The sequence below is a fragment of the Microplitis demolitor genome, chromosome 7 (assembly GCF_026212275.2).
Source record: "Microplitis demolitor isolate Queensland-Clemson2020A chromosome 7, iyMicDemo2.1a, whole genome shotgun sequence".
NCBI lineage: Eukaryota > Metazoa > Arthropoda > Insecta > Hymenoptera > Braconidae > Microplitis > Microplitis demolitor.
Genome location: NC_068551.1, coordinates 3,448,485 through 3,469,920, shown reverse-complemented (window position 1 = coordinate 3,469,920; position 21,436 = coordinate 3,448,485). Strand labels below are relative to the sequence as shown.

Below are 21,436 nucleotides of genomic sequence, written 5' to 3'. Positions count from 1 at the left end.
TGAAACAGAAACACTAATGAATTATTATATTTTTAAATTAGTGAAAATTAATTACTAGGGTCGGTCTCATTTGTGAAATATGAAATTTCAATTTAAAAATTTCAGTCGAGAACTGTGTTGACGTAGAAAATCGATTAATAACTTGTCAAGATATCTAAAAATATTTTTTTAAATATAATTCTATGAAAGTTTCAGCGGGTCTAAAAAAAACTGGAAAACTATCCAATTTTTAAAGGAATTGAACAGTGACAAATCACTGTTTCCACTTAAAGCTATGAATTTTTTAAGAATCGGGTCCTTGTGATCAGGAGTCATGCAAATTAAGATTAAGGAGAAAGGGGTCTGAGTTTTCAGAATACCTTCTTTATTCAAATTCTTAAAATTTGTGACATGATTAAGCATCATTCCAAGAATATTCTCCTAAATTTTCATGAAAAAATATTGAAAAATAAGCTAGTGACAGTGGGGAGAGACGAGTCAAAAATAAAGTCTTCAGTAGGCAGGATAACTCATGACTGCCTCACCTGAAATTAAAAAACCAAAAAGATTTCTTGAGTACATAAGTTTGATGGATTTGAATGAAGGAATAAACAAAATATAAATTTTTGAATTTTTGGTAAAAGTGCAATAAAAAACTCTGATTTTTGCCAAAAATTTTTCTTTTTGTTTACTTAAAAAACGAGTAATTATTGAAAAAAAATCCTTCTTTCAAATTTAAGATAAATTTTCGTACCAAAGAAATCTTTTTGGTTTTTTGATTTCAGATGAAGCAGTCATGATTTATCCTGTCTACGGTATTGAGTCTTTATTTTCGACTCGTCTCTCCCCACTACCATTGGCTTATTTTTCAATATCTTTTTATGAAAATTTAGCATAATATTTTTGGAATGATGCTTAATAATGTTACAAATTTTAAAAATTTAAAAAAAGAGCATACTCTGAAAAAAAAAATCACAAAAATATCCTCTGTTTTTTTGAATCTCAAACCCTTTCCCCCTTAATCTTACTAAAATAAAAAAAAGAAGTAAATAAATGCATCAAAATTTTTAAATTTTTCATTTTAATTAAATTCTATAATATATATTTTACATCATTCGTGTGAATTATCTCAACTGACAGAATTATAATAATTTCAATTAATTCATTTCTTGATAATTCATAACATTTATTATAGCATAATATTTATATTTATATTTATATATATATATATATTTATATATTTATATTTTATGTTTACAATTGCCTATACAATTATTTTCACAATTTATAATAATAATAACTAATCAATTACGTTATTTCGTTTAGTTTTACATTTAAATTTGCGCACAATTTATAACATTTTTATATTCATATATGCCATCTTTTTTTAGGTTTGTCTAATAGATTTTACACGAATGTCGTCGCGACAAGTAATAAAAAAAAAGGCATTGGCGCCTGGTGTAAAAAGCAAGCGGTAAACTTTTATGTCGCCCTTTTGCTGATAATTTGTCGAGGTGAAAATAGAGAAAGAAGGAAATAAAGTGGAATTAAAAAAAAAATAAAGAAAAATAGTTGAAGTAGAGTTAAAAATAAAAAGTTAAAATAAATATCAATATATGTATAGAGAAGACAAGAGAGTTATAAGGCAGAGTCGGGTGATTGTGTTACAATTTGTAGGGTGAAAAAGAGTGAAAAATATCCTTTTACAAATGAAATTGCCCGATTCATTCGTGACTCAATCAATTGAGTTTCGTGATAGAAGCAATTGCTTGTGAACGTTTCTTGATACTAAACTAAATTGGATAAAGCTTACACGATTCTTATGACAAGAAATTGACTTAAAATAAACCACTTGCTGTTTACAAACAAAAATAGTATTTATACTTTTTTTTTTTAAATTTCTTTCCACATATTTTCATTTCGACAAATTATATTTTATTATTACACCAGTTTTACTTAAGGTATTCTTAGACAATCTTCTCTCCCCTCACTTTTTAAAAATATTTAATGACTATGACAGAACCGTATTCAAATTTTATAAATTAATTAAAAAATTAAGCGTTGATACGTCAACCGGGCATATATTTTTAAAAAATAACACAGTTGTCATCAATTAAGAGTCAAATGAAATTTGGAAAATAAATTTTAAAATTCAAATTATAAAATGAGCATGAAGATTTTCAGGAATTTATTTGAGGAATTTCGTTTAACTCTCAATTGACATCAATTGTAAGTAATTTCTTTTTTTTTTAATTTATATCTCGACGAAATTGTAACATTGTCCTTTTTTAAATTAATGCATAAACTTTTATTTATTAAATCAATAAAATTTAAATACGGCTATGACAGTTAAAAAGTCATTGAATATTTTTATAAAGTGGGAGCACAGTAAGAATATCCTTAAGGACATTCTCAGACAATATCCTTTACTTTTTAAAAATATTCAATGAACTAGATCTGTCATAACGATGTTTAAATTCAATTCATTTATTAAAAAATAATTGAAGCATTGATTGAAAATAACCAGATATAGATTTAAAAGAAAATTACTTACAGTTGTCATCAATTAGGAGCCAAAGGAAATTTAGTTAATAAATTTTAGCCTACAAAATTTGGAAATTCAAATTGTAATTTCACAGGAAGATTTAAATGAAATTTCGTTTAACTCCTAATTGATGACAATTGTGTCATTTTTTTAAAAATCTATACCTTGGCGAAATCGTCCTTTTTTCAATTAATGTTTCAATTGTTTAATTAATTAATAAAATTTCAATGTCGATAGAACGATTATTTAAAAGTCATTGAATATTGAATAAAAAGCAGGGGTGGGGGTAGTTTCTAAGAATGTCCTTAAAACAGCAATCACAAAACAAAGACATTACGCAATTATTATTACATTTTTTAAAAAATAATAATATTATGACACTTGCGTCAGTTTATTTTTAAAATCGTTAACTAGCTATTTATTAATATTATTATTATTTTTATTTTTTTTTATTACTTTTCGTTAATAATCACAGACGTCCGCCAAACGTAGTAGTAGGCCTCGAAATTCTATCTACGCAAACGCTACGTGGCCTAATTAATATCTACAGGAAGATAATAATAGTTAATAAAGACAATAAAAATTGAATTAAAATAATTGATTGTTTGATTAATGAACCAATAATTAATTAATTTTATTATTTTAAGTATAATTATTATTAATAAACGAAATAAAATCATGAGCGTATTACAATATTAGTCTATACTTTATTATAGAATGTCAAGCGCATTTTGTTAGTACGTTTTTTTTTGTTTATTTAAATTACTTGATGCTCAGATACAGAGATCACTATATATATTTTTAAAAAAAAAGATTGAGTATAATTTCGATGCGAGACAATTTTATTGCCGTTGACTATCAATAAATGGCCGTTGTTTTTTTTTAAATCTATACACATGTCAAAATTATCAATGATGCTGAAAGTAACTGACATCTGACAGTTCTATTCTTTTTAATTACCAAGTAAATTGACATGAATTTTTAAAAAAAATTCATTTAAATTTTTGAAAATTTTTCCCGCGCATTTTTTAAAATTTTTTCTGTCAGTATTTATTTTGTTTATTTAAATAAAAATAAATGCTTTTAATTACTGTTATTTTCAGCATGACAATCAGCACAGCTGTCTTAGTATTTAAATTTAAATTTAAAAAAAAAATAAAATAAATGCAAGTATAAAATATTAAATAGTGAAAAATGAAATCATGTATAATATTCAGTCATCAGTAATAAATGTGCGTATTTAGTTAAATTTAAAAAGACAGTTGTTGTTGATGTCGACGAGAGAAACACTGGGAGACTTTAACGAGGCCGCTTGTGGACGAGCCACCACAATAATAAACGATATTGCTCTTTTTTATTATTATTATTATTTCACTTTCTTAAACTGGATGATCGAAATCAATTACGCGAGCTAGCTGTTGATTTTGTTATCAAATTGTTCGTTAGAAATCTTTTACAATAACTAATATATTTGTATATATATTTATAATAATAATAATAATATATATATTGAATAAATCAATGAATAATTAATTAATAAATCGATAGTATTTAATACAATAAAATATTTATATATAAATACGGCACACATCCTCTCTATTTACAAGCTCTTTCAACTATTTCTTTAATAACCACATCACAACATACAGTCAGTCATTCAATTGAGAATTATTCTCATTACAATCACGTCAAGACTCTTGCTCTCGTGAGAACGAGATGAGAATTGAGCTCAGAGAAGGACAAGAGAAGAGAGTGGAAAGGTCGAGGACCTTAAATTTCGGCAGACGACAAAAGCCAAAGCAAGTTTATCATGTCGTCCCACGTTATGCTGACTCTTTCTTCGTCTTCTTATACTTGTTCATCTTTAAAAAATTTTTTTATTTTGTTATCCGTCTTCTTCATCATTATCATCGTGTTCGCACCGCGGCCAGCATCCGTTGAGTGATCACGCATCATCCTAACACACATATACTTACACACTTATTCTCTTAACTAAATGTCCACTCTGTCACTCTTTATTTTTTTCATTCAATATTAATTTTAACAATTACAATTTAACTATTTAAATCTACGGTATTGTATTATTATTATTGCTACTAATAAATATTCCTGTTATTTAGTTTTTTAATTTGAACCGGCTAAAAAAAATTATTTATAACTAATAGTAATTTTAGTTTAAATATACGTTTCACTTCTGTTTTATTTCTTTTAACTTTTATGTTTTGTAAAGTAAATTTATAACGGCTGGTAAATGTCTACGTACATTTTTAAAAATCGAGAGTTAATTTGAAGAATTGATAGGGGTGTGCAAATAGTTTGAACTTACACATTATTTATATCGAATCGAATCGAATAATTTAAAACTTTAGGAATTATACGAAAATTTACAAATGATTGTGAGAGTGAATGTAGCAGGCGTGAGGAATTTTATGAATTTTAAAAAAATGCGCCTATGGATTTTTCATTGATCTCAATACGCATTTTTAAATTTTTATTCTACTTGCATTTTAATTATTTATTCAAAAATTTTTAAAATTCCCACTTGTCAGTTACATCAACATTCATAAATAATTACAAAATTTTATTTTTAATGAAATTAAAATTGTTTTTCTAATTATTCAAATTTTTGTCTGAGGTACATAGAGCACAGACACGAATTTACAAAAAAATTATTTTTGTTTACTTTAAAAAGTAAGCTCTCTATTAAATTAAAATTGAATATTTCAAAGTTGATAATAATTTTTTCGAGTAATTTAAAAAGTTACGAATAATTCAAAAAGTTTCGATTCGGACCGAATTTGTACACCTCTAGTGATTACGGATTTTATTTTAATTAAAATTCACTTCGTCATTCGTCATTCGGAGTAGAAAAAAATCACTGGGAGTTTATTTTTCCAGCGGAGAGATATCGGAATTACCCGGGCTTTATTTAAATCCGCTTTTACTCTAATTCAGAGTTTAAATATTAAATTAAACTCCTCTTTGGAGTAAATTTCACTCCGAGGAGTTTAAATAAATCTGCATTAACTATTTATTTTAATAAAAATAAAACTTGACAGACTTTACAGAGTTCGTTGACGTATTTGTTTAATTTCATATACATACATACAATTTACACCCACTTTTATATTCAATATACACATATATATTGCATATATATTCAGCAAAGAATTTTCTGTACAACTATATATTTTATATAAGTGATCCTAAAGAAGCTTATGACGCGCGGCACACCGGTATAATTTTTAAAAGGCACAGTTTTCATTTTAAAATAATTATTAATTATTTAAATAATTTAATTTAACAATAAAAACAACGGAAAAGGCAAACGCCGCAGGCCGACGCGCCGCAAACAATTTCCCCTACAAGCATTAATTTAATTTAAATTTTTCCGTAATACATTCAAATTTACCCGCTCAGATTGTGTACATTAGTGGCAAATTATAAAATTAGTAATAATTGATGTAATAATAATAAGTGTACAAAAATAACTGTGAGCGCAACACTTGTGTCTTATATTTTCATTCATAATGATTGAAAGTAATGATAAAATACGTGTATAATGACATACGATGTGACTTTTTATAAACTTATTAATTACTAGTTTATATTACTTGCGGTAAAGGATAAAAACGAGAGTAAAAAAAAGGATTGAACGTAACGACGCCGGCCTTTTTCGTCTTGCAGCTGCTAATGCTTTCACGCGTCCCGCAGCGAGACTAATATGACGAACACAGCAAGGTCATGTTTAATAAAAAAAAATTTATTTTAAAATATTAAAACTAAAAGAAAACTGTTGGACACGCGATTGGCATTTGGGCAGTTAAATTTGAGATATGGCATACGTTATATCACCCGACGAATGCTGGGTTATAGTAGTCTGAGAGTTACGCTGAATTATACTTTGCGTGTACGTATATGTATATTTATATATAAGTATTATGTAGTATTTTTATTATTATTATTATTATTATTATTATTAGTATCATTATATATGTATATGGATGTGGTATATAATAATATAAGGTGAGTAAGGTGGAAAATGAGAGACTTGAACCAAAGAATCTTATATGCGCATAATGTGATGGGCAGTAAACGATTACTTTCATCGTTTATTTCTCAACTTGAGCTCGTTTTCTCTCTTTAAAACCTTATTTTTTATTCACTCAGTTGTAATGCAAGAAAAAAAAAACATTTCCAATTCCTCCATTTACTTCTCAAGCCTTTTTTTCTCTGACACTCTCACTCTATTCATTCGCACACATTTATATTCATCCATCATTCCAGTTTTTTAACGTTTTTTTTACGCTACCGTACTGGGAGGATTGTCAATAACCCTCTAGGCACCGCAGACAGCGAGACTGCTGAGAAGCAGCACTATAAAATCGACCCTGATTACTGGCAAACTGCTGGACTGTACATCGTCCGATTTCTTCCCATTATTCGTACCTGGTGGGTCTGGAACATTATTGAGAAAAAAGAAATTGAATTAGTATTGCGTCTAGGAGTTTGTGGTGATATATATATTTAATTAAGTGAGAAGCAGTAAATGTGTAGTTACATGTTGTAGTGGGTCCCATTCCCGAGCCAGAGGCTTCTTCGTCATCGTTCTCGCCTTCATCCTCGTCATCGATACCTCCGTCATCGGGTTTCGTTTTCCATTCAGGCCGAGCGCCACTTCCCGAACCGTCGAGCGCTTCATCAGCAAGCAAAACTCCACTGTCAGGCGCCGATGCTAACTGCGATTGGACCACCTGTTAAGCATCAAAATTTATCATTCATTTTAATAATATTCTTCACACTGTAAAGTTTATTGTTATAAATATACAGAAAAAAAGGATTCCTTTTTCTTGGGATGAGAAAAAATTTCTTGCGTCAAGAAATCCTTTTTTTCTAAATATATATCCTGATATATACAACACTTTCTATTAAAAAATTTGTTATCCAGAGTTTCCGATCAGATTAACGCCAAGTTGACGTTAAATTTCTACTGCCCAGAGTTTTGACAACAATATGACTACAAAATAAACCATAAGTTGGCATAAATTTGTTGCGGGAAAAAATTTGCTTTGAAATTGATTTTAAATGAGCGTCAATTTGTGCCATCTAATTTTTCCAGTCAACTTGACATCCAATTTCAGCCGTAGATTTCCATAAACTCGCAGTTAAGTTATCTACCCGGGTTTATATATATATATAAATTTATATTCTGATATACATATATAAAACACTCACCTGATTAATATGTCTCAATTGATCAATCAGGACACTGGTATTTGAATTACCATAAGCTGACACAAGTCCCGTTGTGCTGGCACTTATTACCGTAAATTCTGGATTATATCTTTGGGCTGTTAAACTCGAGTCTACAACTGTTTTAGTATATCTGAAATAATTAAAAATAAATAAAGTTATTAATTATCAATGGTTAATATTACCAGTATAGGAATATGATTTTAAAATATATATTACAGCACAAAAATAAATCAGTAAACGTATAAATAGCTTTAAATGATAAACCAGAATAGGTAAATAGTTGATTATATTCCGCGAAAGCTGATAATAATTGATCGATATAGTATTACAATAGTAGGTTATTCACCCTGAGCAATAAAATAGACTCAACAGACATTTCAATGAATAATTGGAAGTGGAATCTTGCAGCGAGTTCTCTAGCTTAATGATTAGATGAGCAACACTGAGTTTGAATAGATCGAGTGCCTAAAGAACGTTTAGTTATTAAGTTGTTTCTTTCTTCGCTTTCTTTTGCGATATTTACACAGCACATGTGTATAAACATAATACCTATAGATATATATTTTAGGGGTGTGCGAATTTAAAACTTACGAATTATTCATATAGAATTTTTTTTTTATTCGTAAATTTACAACGAAATCCAAAATTTTCTTTTGAACTACTCAAAATTCTGACAGTTTTTATATTAATTCAAATTTTTTTCTGAGGTAAATAGAGATCAGTCACGAATCGGCGAAAAAATTATTTTTGGTTACTTTGAAAAACTTGCTTTGCATTAAATAAAAATTCAATATTTGAAAACTGATCAAAGTTTTTTGGATTTTCATTGAGTAATTTTTAAGTTACACTGAAAAATAAATAACTTTTGTAACAAACAATATTTTTTCGAGCAATAAATCGATATAAGTTATTGCATTATTTTCATATTTAGCGGGAAAAATCAATTTTTTGACAGAAGAAAATCAAAATTTATTTACACCTGCAAAAATATCTCGAAATAAATTTGGGTTTCTTCGATTAAGAAAATTGTTTTGAATGAAATTTTCAAATTTGTGCACCAAAAATATATTAGATTCAAAATTTTTAATATCACAATTTCTTGTGGTAAAAATATACAATGGTTTGAAAATATTTTTTTTTTCTAGTGTACAAAAAAATTCAAAAATTTTCGAAGAATCTAAAATTTACGAATAATTCGAAAAGTTTTTAAATTCAAATTGATTATAACCCGATTCACACACCCCTTAATATATATATATATATATATATATATATATATATATATATATATATATATATATTTTATTATATTATTTTAACAAGTGGTTTATTCGCAAAGACAAGCATTCATACAAAACACGTATTGCGGCCTTCCGTTGCTCGTTAACGAGTAATTTGCCAGGTCAAGTCGTGATACAACTGACGGACAGGGAGAGTGACTGGAATAAAAACTGGTAAGAGAAGAAGGGGGAGGACGAGCAGGACGATGAGGTGGTTCGACGTGACACGATCAACTACTTGGGCTCGGACTCTTATTAGTCCATCTCTTTTTAATCTTTCGCAAAAGATTGTACTGTATGTTATACACCCTGTCCATCGCATCACTGTCTACAATATACATTCAATTGCTTGTTATACATATACATATATATATATATATATATATGTGACTATATATTTGTATGATGTAGGGTTTTAGCGTACAAGCAAATAAAAGGCGAGAAACCGGTAAGTTTAACTTTTAACTTTTATTTCAACATGACATCTTCTTGCTTCTCACCGAGGATCAACTTGTTCTACTCCATTTTCTCTCGGATTATATGCGTTCGGAATCAACAGATGGCATTTTATTATCAGCCGCATTTTAAAGTTATTGGACCCGATGATAAATACATATGTGGTATATAATAAAGAATCTTCTTATTGTTTGATGTCATACTCATACAAGCTGTTTGATCAGCATCCACTTTAATAACATATGTTATCATAATAATAATAATAATAATAATAATTATGACACACTTTGTAGATATAGATAATTAAAATACATAATATATGAGTAACAATTAAATACAGGGGACAAGGAGGGGGCACGGGGTACCCCTGAATTTTTATAAAAAAAAAATATTTTTTAAATATTCAAAAATCGAGTGTCAATCCAAAGATGTTGATGACTTTTGTTTTATGATAAAAATTGTTAAAAATTTTTTTTCTTCCCGTGTCCAATAATTGTGTAAAATGTCATTTTTTTCCAGAAATTTTTTTTTTACCTTTTTTAGGGGATGCTTTATTTTTCCCGCAAAAATTAAAATTTTTTCGTTACTTTGAGTATCACAAAAAAAATATTTAGCGTATTTGTGTCCTCAAAAACCAGTGTTTCCCTAAGTACCCCGTTTACTTCCCCCCTTTCTATATACGTGCTAATTTTATAATTAATATAGAATATTATAAATTGGGTGAAGTCGCTAACGATGTTAATGATGTGTTCGTATTGTATTTAAAAAAAATATATATCAAGGATTGAAAGATAAAAAAGTAAAATAAATATAGTTTATGCATAAGAGGTTACATGGAAGGTGAGATACGTAAAGTTCATCTTTTATCTCTTTTTATTCCCTTAAGGAATACACACCAGCATATATCGGTCGCTATACCAAGAGGCACCGACAGCAGATTATTAATCAAAAAAGGAGCCGCGCAGGATCTTCTTGCATTTATTTTTATTATTATTTTCCTTATAGCTTTTTTTTATTTTTTTTTTCGCCTAATCATATCCCACGGGTGGCAAAGGTGTTCTTCCTCCTACTCCACCCCTTCTGTTGCTTACTCTTCTTCTTCTTCTATTTCTCATCTCACATTCCTCATTTTTTATGTCTTTTATTTCTTATTTTACACATACTTTTATACGTAATGCATATGTATATGTATATATAACACACATACTGTGTCGTTACCGATGGAAGAATGGAAAGAGATTAAAGGAAAAGAATAAAAAAAAAAAAGAGTGTAACGTCTCCCTGGCAAGTTTTACAGACGCTTTATTGCCCAAGAAGTAATTCGTTTCGCCTTGCGTCTCGATTACCAAGAACTTTGTCGACTTATCTGACAACTTATCTCATTCTTTTCATCTTCTTTCTCTTATTATTAAAATACTTTTTTTTATTATTTTTAATTATAGTCTTCTTATAATACTTGGAAAATTTTTTTACAGTTTTTAAATTTAAACTTTGGCGGTAAACACCACAAGATAAGCGCAAGTTGTATGTATGTTAATATCCATACTTAACTCTGCTCCATATATTTATTATCTGTGCTGAGTAACACATGTAGGAGTTTAAAAATGACCGCCAACTTTTTGCTACAATCTTGGGCTTAAATTTATTTTCTGCAGAATAAATAAAATAGCAGAGTGAAATTTATTTAAATATATAAGATTTAGATTTATAATGTTTTTTTTTTTAAATCTATACTCATATTTTTATAGAGCAATCGCTTTTGCTGTAAGTAAAAAACTTTTACGCTCGTGCGGCAGAAGACAAGAAGAGACTGATGGTAAAGTAGCATATATATATATATATATATAGGTATAGCGGATGTTCTTTAAAATTCGTAGGCTATCTCTCTCGGTGGACCGTAACTAAATTGAGTCAACTCAAGAGCTCGTAAAGTACTTGAGCAGGTAACTTGATTTGATAGTGGTGGTCCGTGAGCCATCTTGTTTCATTTTAAACACTGTTAGCTCAAGTATACTTTGCCTCAGCACTACTGGCTAAGTGCTACTCAATTAATTCAATTATATCTTCATTAAATGTATCTTTGATATATATTTTATTTAATCTGTCATTCAAAATAAACTAATTGACGGTTAATATTAAACTTTACTAAATATCATTTGAACTTGTTCACTTCCCGCTATGAAAATTTAAAATTATAAAACGAAGGCTAGTGGTTTCATCAGATCTTGACGTTTTGAAGTCCTAGGAAGTTATTTTTTCTATTTCCGGATTGACATCCGTATATGTGGGTGTGTAAATTAATTTTTGTCGTACAATAATTTTAAAATACAGAAAAAAATGATTTTGGCGCCAAAAATTTTTATTCGTCTCAAGAAAATTTTTACTTGCCTCTGTTAAAAAAAAAAATTCGTCGGTCAGAGAAAACTTCTATTTTATCCGAAAAAATTGAAGTTTTCAAAAAAATTTAATTTAATCACTCTGTGTACGTGGCGGCAACCGGAAGGACTTTGATCTGATTAGATTTTGATGTCGATCGGTTGAAGTTTATGAGTTATATGACAAATAAAAATTAAAAATTTTTTTTAAGGCTTTTTTTCTAAGACTCGTAAATCTTTCATCCAATTTGTTTCAAAATTCAATAAAAAATAATTCTCGAAAAATGAATTTTTGATCACCGCAAAATACTTTCAAAGTGATTGATTTTTCCAAAGATATTGTCAGTCAAAAATTACTTTTTTTTTGTTAAAGCGGTTTTTTAAAACAAAAAAGTTTTGGGGTCGTCCCGTAGGGTCAACAGTTTAACAGAATTTTTAAAATGGTCGGTTTAAGTTTTGCAAAGCACGTGATTTATTTTGTATATAATTTAATAGCAATAGTTAAGACTAGTTGCATGTTTATAGATGTTTAGAAACATAGATGACTAGACACAAAGTACTTTTCTTATTAAATAATGCGCAAGTCACGGTTGTAGACATATATGTGTCTATACACCATAACTATAAATATTAGGTGTGAATAATGAATTAAAAAAAAATAGTATATATTTATAATGAGATGGGAGATCGATTGATCTGCGATTGAGAGTCGGCGCCGTCGGTAATTATTAGCGTCCGAGAAACGATTTAATCGCCGGTGGAATTCAACGCCGGCACGATCTTTGACCCAAACCAATAATTCTTTAAACTTGCCATGTGAAGACCAAATTGAAGAGTATATTTTCTGCTCTTACACACATGAGTAAAAACGATAAATATTTATAGTTAGTAAAATAAAAATAAAATGAAAAAATTCACAGACGGAAAAAAGGATGATATAGAGGAAATAAAAAAATGCTAACAAACTTTTCTTTCATTGAAAATAAAAAAGATCAATATAATGGGTTGATGTGCTTTTCCTTCATTACATGATTCCATCCGCAGAAAACGAAAAACTTATAATGAAATAAAATAAAGTAAACAACGGAAAAAAATATAAAAACGATACTCCAATAACCAATATACGGGTTTTTCCTCTCTGCGTTTTATTCATCAAGTACGTATTGAATTTATATATCTATATTTATTGATCAAAATATATATATATGTGTGTGTTTAAATTTTATTATCTGGTGAAAATTTTCCGATTCTATTTTCAGAATAAGAGCTATAACGGGGTAAAACGGAAATGTCGCCAACACTTTGGTCAACGACTTCCGCCGAGGTAAATCTGATACTGCGTCGATACTATTTCGGGACTTGCCGAATAGAGTGCACATGTAACACTCATCAGCATACATTGTATATATATAACATTTGCATTTCACATTACACATATAAAACCCATATGAATGTATATACATATATACATATATACATGTATGGAAAGAGGAGAGAAAATTAAGCATATATACAAGGGAGTTGAACGCAGTGTGACGGCGTCTTGTTGGCTCGCGGTTACGTTTCATGATGGTCAACCACCACTACCACCACGCGATACTCATTCTCCTCCTCTTCTCTCTGTCCCCTGTGTAAATCGATAGCCTCCAAATCTCATCCCGGCCAATTCCACATCCACTCTCTACTCTCTACCGCGTGCACCTGCATTACATATATGTACTTTGCGACATATATGTATATATATAAAATTTATTATCTTTAAAAATACATAACGTATTACATTTTTTACTCCATCGTGGTATGTTTCATTTAATTACATTATTCATTAGGACCAGCGTACATATTTAATGTCAAATTTAATAATAAATATCCATTATGATATTATTTAATGTATGTAATATTTAAATTTAAATGAAAAATAAAATTTACCGCGGATTAATTATTTATATTTTTTTTTAATCCAGTAAACAGTGTACGTAAAAATAATAAATAAAAAAAGTATTGAAGCGGATTAATATTTTAAATTAATAAAAATATTTTATGAGATTAAGTTAAAGCAAAAATGGGTATTAAAATTAATTAATAAGATAGATATTATAATTAGGATGTTGGATTGGATATTGGCAAAGTAATCCGCTCACGCGAAAATTCAAAACTCGTATTATACAGTGGAACTGTTAATGCAAAGTAAAAAGAGTAAGAGAGAGGAAAATTGAGTATAGCAAACGAGGAGAGGAATCGCGAGATTGAGAGTGAGGGAGAGAGAATACAAGAGCATCAAGAGGACACGGGGTGATAAGAGCGCAGGGAGAAACGACTGGCGCAGTCGGTGGGACGCCAAGCCGCCAATGAGTCTGGCAACGAGAGCAAACCGGCGCCGGAGAGTCGGCCCAACTACACTCTATCCGACGACGACGGCTACGAGCATATAAGCAACTTAGCTACACATATTCTTTATGCTCTTTTCCTCTTTCTTGTCCTCGGGTTGTCCGTTTGTCCTTCACTCCGCTCGGATGCTCGGATTTTTTATTTATTTTTTACGCGGACATAAAGATATCCACGCATACGATTCTACGGGCAGTCATCTCTCATCGGGAACATTCTCGGCCAGCCAAACTGTTAAATTACACTCGCCAACTATTTTGCTATGACACCCACACTCTTGATCCCTTGTCCTTGGTGTCTTTTCTTGGCACCCTGAATTTATCTTGTTGTGCTTACGCTCAATTCAATCAATACTCGTCCTCCTTTTTTTACATCCCTTCATGTCGCGTGTATATTGATTCAAAAAACTACCAAATAGCTAAAACTAAAAGAAAAGAACAAGAATAAGAACTAGAATAAAAACAAAATTGATGATGTGAATCTATTGTGTTAAATGTATTCTGTTTCAACTGTTGTTTTCCTCTAAATATAGCTATGGATTTATACATACAATAAATATATATAGGCGTATTATAAATGTATATATAAGAGGCAGGAGCTGGATGAGTCTACAAATTTCTTATTCTCCCTTGCCTATTTTTTACTCTTTTTCCTTCTCAACTCTGTTTTATATATACATTTTTTATTTTATTTTTTTCTCTCTTTTTCAGCTTTTTTTTACTTTATTTTTTATCACGAGAGATCTTGAGGTGAGGCTCAGGGAGAATTGGTGTACGGCCATGGGAACTCGCAAGAGACTCCTGAATTCTTTTGCTTCATCTCTTTCTTTTTCACCTTTTTTTTTTTCTTCTACACTCGACAGTTTTGCGGATACCAAGTACCTATAATCTTTTATCTCATTTTTCCTATAACTTTTTTATGCGATAAAAATAATACGGCTTGCATACTTGATAAAAAAAAGTTTTATAAAAATAATAAAAAGTTAGACAATAAAATAATGAAATAATAATAGAATGGCTAATGAATTTTAACGATGGGTTATTAAAATACAAAATAAAAGTATCGCAAAGTGGATTTGGTGTTTTGTTGAAAGAGGAATTGAGAGATGAACATTGTACTGAGTAAAACTACACTCTTGAGACCCTTGCCGAGAACAAGTTAATTAGCGAGTAGTAGTAGTAGTAGTAGTAGTAGTTGGTCCAGGAGCCAGGAGTCAGGAGTCAGAAACCAGTACAAAGTACAGAGTATGCTTGCGAATAAGAGAAACCACGTGGGAACATACACAGAACAGATATCTGAGCAGCTTGCAATGCTTTTACCCTAAATTTTGCTGGTATATAAGCACTACTCGTGTTATATAGGGGGGGAAGAAAATACCAAATTTTCGAGGACTCGAATACGCAAAATTTTGTTGCCTTAAAAAAAGGAAAATTTTTGCGGACAAAAGAGTACCCGCTAAAAAAGTGAAAAAACAATTTTCTGGATATTAAAATGTTATGTAATTTTAATTTTAGAGTCTAAAGATGACAAGAGGTAATTAGGGATAGCCTGCAATTTTCGGCCGATGCACGAAACTCAGAATCGATTTTTGAAAAAGTTTAACGAAAAAAATTAAAATTAATGCTGGACTATATTAACAAAAGTGATTTTCGAATGTTGAAAAAATATTTATAAAAATAATTTTATTTTTATAAAATTTTGGGCATGCCCCTGTCATACATATAGATATGTATTTTGGACGATACGAGAAACTGAGAAGATGAGAGTCGCACGACGATGTTGGGCAGCCATCTGGGCGTGGTAAAACGTTAAGGAATCGTATTGCTCGCGCTGCTAAACCAGAAAGTCAACTTAACTCGACTGGTGCTCTCGGACGTAAATTGACTGTGACTAAAGACGCGAGTCGAGTCGACCCGAGAAGAAATAAAGCGGACGATATCACAAGAGATGAGACTAACAAGCCGCTATAATAAGATCATCCTAAATGATTAATAATAATTGTAATTATTATTATTATTACCACACTACTATACGTAATTTAAAACTTGTTAAATTTCGTACTCCATTTCACTAAAATTTGAATTCAAATACATAAATTTAAAAGTTCAAAAGTAGGAGGATAAAAAAAAAAACATAATTTTCTATTGAAACTTACTCTCCAACTCTTTCGCCATTCCAGCAATGCCTGTCCGGATATTCCTCACATATATTGTCAGCAAGTGTACCGTAGAAAGTACGCGACCTCACAACGCTTGCCAAAAAGTTGCCAAGTTGCACGTGTAGTTGCGTGGGCACTGGCCGATGCGCTTGCGTATTCCCAGGATGAACTACTGCCGCAAGTCTTTCTTCAAGACTAGGCGGTGAAGATGACGATGACGACGGAGACGAGGATTCTGATCGACCGGAAAACGAACCAGAGCCATAAGAGGATTCTGAAGATGATTTACCCAATTGCAATTCTGAACGACCACACACATTCCGCACCTGAAAATATATAATTAATTATCATGTTATATATTTTTATTGTAATTATCCATTCGATATGAATAAATACATATTTTATTTATTTGTAATTTGTGATTAATGATCTCTATTATGTTAATAGTTATTATGATACACGTATGTGGTTGTATATTATTATTGTTATTATAAATTATGTATTATAAAAATAATGTATGCAGAGAATGTAGAGATGGAGCAGATAGAATAACGTCGAGTAGCAGTGACAAGATGAACGTTGACATGATCAAATAGACAACGTTATCGTGCTAAAAGATGCGTGTTTACACGCAACCACACATTATGTATTCCAACACTTAATCTTTCATTCTATTCTTTTTCTCGCTTATATTTATTTTTATGTTTATAAATATTATACATTACTTCTTTGTGTACATTCTTATGATATGACACTCATAAAAATTTAAACACGGTTTTATTATACTGATTCTTATTGTACGCGTGTACACAATAGATATCAAATCTGTTTTAAATAATTATGTACATCATGTTTTACAAAAATTTTGTCTCTACATATATCAGATTTATGTGTTTGTAATTTGGGTTTAGTTCAAGGCACAGATTCATAAAGAAAAATTAATTTATGTAATATTTCACTGGTTCCATGGACTGGCATTTTTAGACTTAATTAATTTTTCATTGGAAAAAAATAACTTTTTTTAAAAATAAATATGAAGAAAAGTTTTTAACAAGTTTTAATTTAAATGTAATCTTAAATTGCGGTTAAGTTTAATTTTTTTATGCAGCTGCAATTTTTTTCTTTTTATAATTTTTTTTTTTATTTATGATCCTGATTAGCAGACAATTAATAATTTTTTGATTTGTTTTTTTGAGAAATTAATTGCAAAAATATTAAAAATAAAAATATGCACATTTAGAAAATTGTAAAAACTACAGGTGCAATTTTTTCAAATATTTTTTTTTTTATAATTTATCGTTTAAAAAAAAATCTAAAAATTTTATCAATTTATATTTATACTTATTTAAGTATTTATTATATATATATGTACACAGAAAAAAAATAATTTCTTGGCGAACAAAAAAAAATCAGCAAATCTCAAGTAAAACTCCAATTTTTTCGATTAAGAAAAATGATTTTAAATGAAATCTTTAAATTTTTGCATTAAATTTAAAATTTCTAGTAAGCAGAAAATTTAATATTCCTAAAAATTATTTTTCTCTCCGCGATATACATGTAGTTAAGTCGGACTTTCGATTATCTGGTATTACAACATCGTCTAAAAATTAAATGATGAATTAAAATGTATATTTAAATTATGCTTGGTACATAATTCGTTTAATAGAAACCACGTCATCGTTTTCTTATCCTCAGATTATAAATATTTTATTTAATTTTTTTTTTTTTTTATAAATTTAAAAACTTTATTTTTTTTTTTCGTCTCAACAAACTCTGGCATTTAAATTTATTTTTTATTAATACTTTGTAAAAAAAATAAAACTATAAAAAATTGCACAGTTCTACACTTTTATAATTTACGATCGAGAAAACAGAAAACAAAAAATAATAAGAGTAGTAAAATATAAAATACATTTATATTTAAAGTTTTATAAATTCCTCACAGATATTTGTCAAAAACTGTTACGTTTTTTTTTTTTTTATTCCCAAGGACATTTTATTATTAATCTATTATATTTTTTATACTTGACAAAAAAAAGTAACCAGTGGTTTAGAATTTTAGACAGGTATATTTAAATTTACCAACTGATTAAGACGACTTGTGTAGGCGTGTGTCATGCTACTCTTTTTCTGTCCATTTATAATTTTTTTTATTTATAAATTTTATCTCTCATTTTTTTTATCCCCTTTTTACGCAACTTTATACTGTCATATATTTTTAATATTTAAAACGATGTTATTTGTTGTATGCAGTCCGCATAAATTGATACGCAGAATATATAAAATAAATATATATCAAAAGTTAATTATTTAAAAAAATATAAAAAAAAGTAAACAAATAAACATGTTTACTTAAATGATTAAACAAACTAGTACGTTATCATTTTCACATGTAATTCGACACCTTTGTCTGTTAGTTTATATGCTCGTGGGTTCAAAACCTTATATATATAGATATATTACATGTATTTATCTTTCTTTCTTTTTTCTGAACATTATATATTTTGTTTTATTATTATTTTTTGGTTCTACCCACACTTGTTATATACAATAATATATTTCCTTCTATTCTTTTACCATCTACAGGTGACTCACCGACGGATATTGAAAGCTGATTCATCCTTTTAGCTCTATGCTAAATTTCTTAAGGATTCTTTTCTCTTTTACCGTCAATTCATGTATTTTTTTTTCTACGAAAAAATATTTTTGTAAAACACGAATCTACTAGTATTAAGTATATATACTATTCAAACAAATATAATGAAAGCGATTCATAACAATAATAAATTTTTAAATAAATAAATAAATATAAACACAAATACAAATACTATTTAAAGTCATTGATAAATTTAAACTATCGTCTTCCTGCTCATTGAAGACAAATCAGACACGATTGTCAGCTGCCCAGACATTATTGTCAATGAGACATATTACCTCAATGAATTTTAATTAATTAAATATTAAATTGTAGCTAAAGCACAAGTTAAAGATAAGAATTTATTTTAAATTATTTTTAATGGCTTTTAAAAATACCGCGTAATTTATTTATAAATTATCTATTTATTATCCATTACTATATATATATATATATACATTTTTTTTTTTTTAATTTTATGACACTGAACTCCAATAAAATTAAATATATGACGGTGTATAAAGGTGAGCGGAAGTAAAAGGTATAGATAATGGAGTGTGCAAAGGGTGAAGAGATGAATCGATATAGAAGCCCGTTTGGTTGTCAAGTGCGGTCTGGAGTTCTGAGTCAAAGTAGTCTACACAAGCTGCAAGCATCAGAGCACCCAATGACGGCTAAAGGATGCGAGGAATGCGGTGGGTGCGCCTCTTCAGTTCTCCCTCTTTATGTCTCTCCCCCTCCTCCTCGCCTCCTTATTCGTCCTTTTTTATATTTTTTTTTTCTACAACCCTCATCTACTCTTACTTATTTTATTTTTCACAATGAACTTTAGATACTTTTTTTCTCATTCACTTTTTTTTTACTCCGAAAATTCCATAATTTACATTTTTTTAAATTTCCAATACAGGTAAAAAAGAACGATACATTCCACCGGGTTCTAATAAGCTAATAATCATTGGTATTAATTTTTTTTTAATTTGCATAAATAATATATGATATTACAGATTATTACGGAGTATAATAATGTAAAAAAAAAAAAGATATGAGCCATAGGAAGAAGAAAAGTAAAAAAATAAACCTGAGGTTATAAAAGTCGTTGAATAGTTGATGGTTGAAACTCGATTATTCCTGCTACTTGCGAATTGAGAATGAGTAAAAAGAGGTAAGAGGTAAGAAGTAGGGGCAAAGAGTGAGTGAGTGAGTGTATAAATGAGTAAGAGAAATCCTGGAGGAACTTTGCCGGCGGCAAAGTCGCGGTATCCTTTATATCCCCGGAGTTTGGAATTCGTCCGGTGGAATCTCTATAACGGACTCGTCTTTTACTTTTCTCTTCCGTTCCACCGTAAACGGGAATCGTCTTTCTTTATTCTTTTCATCCACACATCTTCCTCCTCCTGTCTTTCCTCTTTTATGCCTTTCACATACATAATATTGTGCCCTCAGCGAACAGATATCCTGAATATAGGAGAAGCCAAGACCCCTCTGAAAATTTTTCTACTATGGAGCAGTAACATCAGTTTGCGGACTACATAAGCTTTTGGATTTAAAACTTCGATTTATTCATCTATTGCTAACCAAAAAGCCTACATCCCTTTTTATATAAATTTATACTCTGCAGAATACATAAAATTTATAAGGAAAAAATCGTCATATAGATTTATTTCCTACAGATGAAAACTTTTAGCCCATACATACAATTACATTATGTAAAGTTTGTCTATACAGTGACCTATATTTTTATTACGTACACTATTGATTTCTTATGATGTTTGTTCCTAGTAAAATGGATATATATTTTATCAGGATAAAGACTCTTTGCAGTACACAGGAGTACAAAATAACTTTATACAAGCTGATAAAAATAATTTGAAAACCCAAAACTTCCCGCTGTTTTTGAGCTCAAAGAGCCCGGAAATTTAGTATTTTTGAATTCTTCGAGCTCCAACAAGCGGTTTTTTAATTTTTCACGATTTTGCTTAATCAAATAAATGAATTCCGTCAAAAAACAATAAATGCAATTTAAATTGAAATTTTTTGATTTTTCATATATTTTTTCGACAATATTACTTAAACTAACGAAATGATTGCCATAAATCTGTAGTAATCGAAAGAGACTATCAAATGGTAGACTCAGTTCAATTTTACGTACATTTGATGCATAGTCAGCGATCCAGGAAAAATGAAGACAATTGTTATTTTTTAAATATTTTGAATTGACCGATTTTGACCTTTGAGGTCACAATCAATGCAGTTTTTTAGTCTCTAATATTTTTGGAAATAATAAATTGAAGCTTTTTGATTTTATTCGAAAAAAAAAACACTTTTTTGAAAGTTTTCGACAACGAGTTTTTTTTTTTTAAATTAACT

General features: G+C 29.2%; 1 protein-coding gene across 1 annotated transcript in view; it reads right to left on the bottom strand.

Annotated features, from left to right (window-relative positions):
- Nucleotides 1–1,106: 1,106 nt before the first annotated feature.
- The window catches only part of LOC103576871 (division abnormally delayed protein), a 44,216-nt gene continuing 23,886 nt past the window's right edge, over nt 1,107–21,436 (bottom strand). The window contains exons 5-8 of the mRNA XM_008557286.2: nt 16,432–16,760; nt 7,760–7,910; nt 7,086–7,278; nt 1,107–6,982 (exon numbers count right to left, since the gene is read on the bottom strand). Coding sequence (XP_008555508.1) covers nt 6,864–6,982; nt 7,086–7,278; nt 7,760–7,910; nt 16,432–16,760 — 792 coding nt within the window. The 3' untranslated portion in view covers nt 1,107–6,863. The remainder of the gene's footprint in view (nt 6,983–7,085; nt 7,279–7,759; nt 7,911–16,431; nt 16,761–21,436) is intronic.